The sequence below is a fragment of the Calidris pugnax genome, unplaced genomic scaffold, assembly GCF_001431845.1.
Source record: "Calidris pugnax isolate Ruff unplaced genomic scaffold, ASM143184v1 scaffold107, whole genome shotgun sequence".
Taxonomy (NCBI): Eukaryota; Metazoa; Chordata; class Aves; order Charadriiformes; family Scolopacidae; genus Calidris; species Calidris pugnax.
In genome coordinates this window covers 3,534,816-3,538,077 of record NW_015090901.1, presented here as the reverse complement: position 1 = coordinate 3,538,077, position 3,262 = coordinate 3,534,816, and the positions used below count along the sequence as shown (strand labels likewise).

The 3,262-nt window shown below is 66.9% G+C and overlaps 1 protein-coding gene across 1 annotated transcript in view; it reads right to left on the bottom strand.

Annotated features, from left to right (window-relative positions):
• Positions 1-983: 983 nt before the first annotated feature.
• AGBL2 (ATP/GTP binding protein-like 2) overlaps positions 984-3,262 on the bottom strand; it is a 3,283-nt gene continuing 1,004 nt past the window's right edge. Inside the window, exons 4-10 of the mRNA XM_014948784.1 lie at positions 3,181-3,259; positions 2,312-3,088; positions 2,074-2,227; positions 1,626-1,752; positions 1,427-1,524; positions 1,246-1,349; positions 984-1,169 (exon numbers count right to left, since the gene is read on the bottom strand). Of these exons, the coding sequence (XP_014804270.1) occupies positions 1,061-1,169; positions 1,246-1,349; positions 1,427-1,524; positions 1,626-1,752; positions 2,074-2,227; positions 2,312-3,088; positions 3,181-3,259 (1,448 nt within the window). The 3' untranslated portion in view covers positions 984-1,060. The remainder of the gene's footprint in view (positions 1,170-1,245; positions 1,350-1,426; positions 1,525-1,625; positions 1,753-2,073; positions 2,228-2,311; positions 3,089-3,180; positions 3,260-3,262) is intronic.

Here is a 3,262-nt window from a genome sequence, read left to right as displayed (position 1 = left end):
GCTCCTTGTTTGTTGTGTGGGTGTCTATTTTTGTCAGTCAGGTTGACAGTTGGACAAGATGATCTTTAAGGTCCCTTCCAACCTAGAAGACTCTGTGATTCTGTGTGATTCTGTGATGCTGTCGCGGTGGCTGGGCCTGAGGCGACACCACGCCGCCTTGAGGAGGCCTGAGGTGACACCAAGGAGGTGGCACCGTGGCAGTGGGGCCTGCAGCACTACTGCAGGGACTGAGGGCACCGTGATGGTGGCAGGGCCCAGGGCTGGGTGCCAGCAGCCTCTGGGCAGGTGGGAGGGCAGGGGGCCAAAGGGGGAGCCCCGGGAGGGATGGTGTTGTGCAAAGAGGTGTCACCAGGCAGAGGCACGGCCATGGCAGCGCCTTTAATCCCGAGCGCAGGCCCAGCAGCGCGGGGTGGCAGACAGCGAGGCCCTGCCGGGGGTGGCGGGGGGAGGACGCACCCTGTGTCCATGGGCAGAAGCCGCCTGCCCACCCTGCTGCCCGTCCCGCCGCCGGGATGGCCCTGGTTCAGTTCTTGGGGCTGTACCCCCTGAGGAATCACCGGTGATACTGAGGTGGTGGGTGCTGAGTGGCAGCCGATGGCGTGACACTGCGCTTGTGCCACCCTCCAGCTGAGACCCCCTCATGGTGGCACGGCGGCCGTCCCTAACTCCAGCCACGCTGGGAAAGGTCCCACTGGAGCTGGCTCGAGGCTTCTCTCCCGCCGTGCCACGTCCCCTTGGGGTTCTGGGGGTCCTGGTGGTCCCCAGTCTGGCCTGGGGGTGACACAAGAGTCACTTGGAGCCCCAGGGGTGCTGGCAGCAGGCTGGGACAGCACTGGGGACAAGTGTCCCTGCAGGATTGTCCCCTCTGGGGCCAGGTGGATCACGCTTGCAGGCTCACCGGGACGCTGGCACGGCTCTGGCAGGCGCTGTTTGTCCCGTGCAGGGCATTCCTCGCTCTCCGGCTCCGACGCTGCTTCCTCCTCCGTTGCTCCGGCTGCGCCAATGGCAAAGCGATTCTGGGGTGTCTGCGCCCCGCGACACCTCACCTCTTCCCAGTGTTTCATCCCTCCCACCCCAAAAGCAGTGGCACTTGGTGACTCACCGGCCGGGCCGTGCCGTGGAGGGGAGCGGGGGGCCCGTCGGACACGGAGCTGTCGGAACCGCTGGTGCTGTGAGGGGGAGACAACTGCCTGAGCCCCCGCTGCCCCCCAGGACTCGGGGGGGTGTCCCTGGTTCAGTCTGTACCTGGACTCCAGCTCCGAGGTGGAGACGTCGCTCCATCTGGAGCCCGGCTCCCGGCCCAGCCGCTGCCGCAGCAGTGCTTCCACCTCCGACAGGCACTGCTGGAGCTGTGGGACAGAGCCAGGGTCACCACAGACCCCCCCGTGGCACCGGGACCAGTCTGGGCACCGCGGCATGAGCCCACCTTGGCGGGATGGGGGTCGCAGAAGTCGAGCAGGGTGTCGCAGAGGTGGTAGCCCAGCGCCTTGAGATCCTCCAGGGTGAAGTGTGAGTTCCTGCCGCCTGAAGGGGACAAGGGACGAGGAAAGAAGCAGCAGCTTCCCCCCCCGGGGACTGCCCGCCAGCCGACACACCGGACACCGGCACCTGCGGTGGCCCCTCACCCAGCGTGGAGCCGCCGAAGGCCACCTCCATGGTGTAGCTGTTGGAGATGCCCATGCGCCACATGACGACCCTGCCCGTCCCTGCTTTGCTCTTCTGCACCTTGAACTTGCAGCTGGGGAAGGAGAACTGGGGCCGGCCCCGGTGTCAGCACAACGGGGTTGGGGGGACGTTTCCCCTTCCCCAACCCCACAGGGACATCCCCCCGATGTCACCGTGAAGCTCGGGTGAGGACACCATTCCCCCAGCTCCAGAACATCCCACACATACTGCCCAGGGAGGGGGTGGAGTCCCCATCCCTGGCTGCGTTTAAGGGCCGTTTAGATGCAGTGCTGAGGGACATGGTGTAGGGGAGGGCTTTGTAGAGTAGGGGAGATGGTTGGACTCGATGATCACAAGGGTCTCTTCCAACCTAGACCATTCTATGATTCTATGATTCTATGATCCCACCTTGTCGGGGGCGTTTTTGCTCAGCATCAGGGGGAAGACGCGCTGGAGCAGCCGCAGCCCGGCGCCGCCGTCGCAGCCGTACATGAAGACATTGTTCTTCCGGCTGTGCCCGTGGAAGTCGCAGTACAGCACCACCTCCCTCTCTGCCAGCACCCTGCGTGCACCCGGATACGGCCACCACCGTCCCCCATGGGGAGAGCACCACCCTCCCACCGCCTCCCCGTGCCCCCCTCCTCACCTCTCCACCATGGCCCGCAGGTGCCACACGCCGGGGAAGGAGCCCGGCAGCGCCGTCCCGTAGGCCCTGTTGGGGTCGCGTCCCGCCAGGGAGCAGCGGGAGTTGCCCACCACCACCCCGTCGGGGTTGAGCATGGGCACCACCTTGAAGACGAAGAGGCGGCGCAGCAGCCGGGCGTCGGGGTGGGGGCCGAGGAGGAAATCCAGGAACCCCCTCATGGCCCAGGACCCTCCGCTCTCCCCGGGGTGGGCGCGGGCGCTCAGCACCACCGCCCGCTTGGCCGCCCCCGTGCCGGCGGGGCTGGTGATGGTCAGCAGGTAGACGGTGTTACCGGCCAGGCTGCGGCACAGCGCCCGCACCGCGCAGTACCGCGAGCAGGCAGGGTCGCCCGCCAGCCCCGCCAGGTACCGCTGCAGGTCGGAGTAGGTGTAGGGGTAGGAGTGGGCGAAGAAACAAGTGTCGCTGTCGTGGGGGAACCGCACCGTCCAGGAGAGGCGGAAGGTGGCCGGTTCCTCCTCCTTTTCCTCCGCACCCCGGTAGTAGCGGACGTGGGTCCCCACCCGGCGCCAGCCCACACCGCGGCTCTGGGCGTCCCGCTGGGAGTAGAGCAGGGGCCGCAGCCCCTGGCCGTAGAGGCTCTTGGGCTTGGCCAGGTTGGCGATGGTGAAGCGGTAGAGGGGGTCCTTGCGGGTGTTTTGGACGCGGAAGTAGAACCACTGGGTGTGTTTGGCGGTGTAGAGGTCCGGCCGCAGCCTCAGCACGTACTCGTAGGGGCCCCTGCACGGCGGGACGGGCCACGCTCCGGCTCCTGGACCCGCCACCATCTCCCCCTTTTGTCCCCCCACCCCCCCGAGTCCCCTCTCTCTTACACCTTGACGGCTTTCTGGAGGTTGCCGCTCTCGAAGCGGGATTCGAAGAGCAGCGTGGTGTCCTGGGGACCCTCCAAGGGGG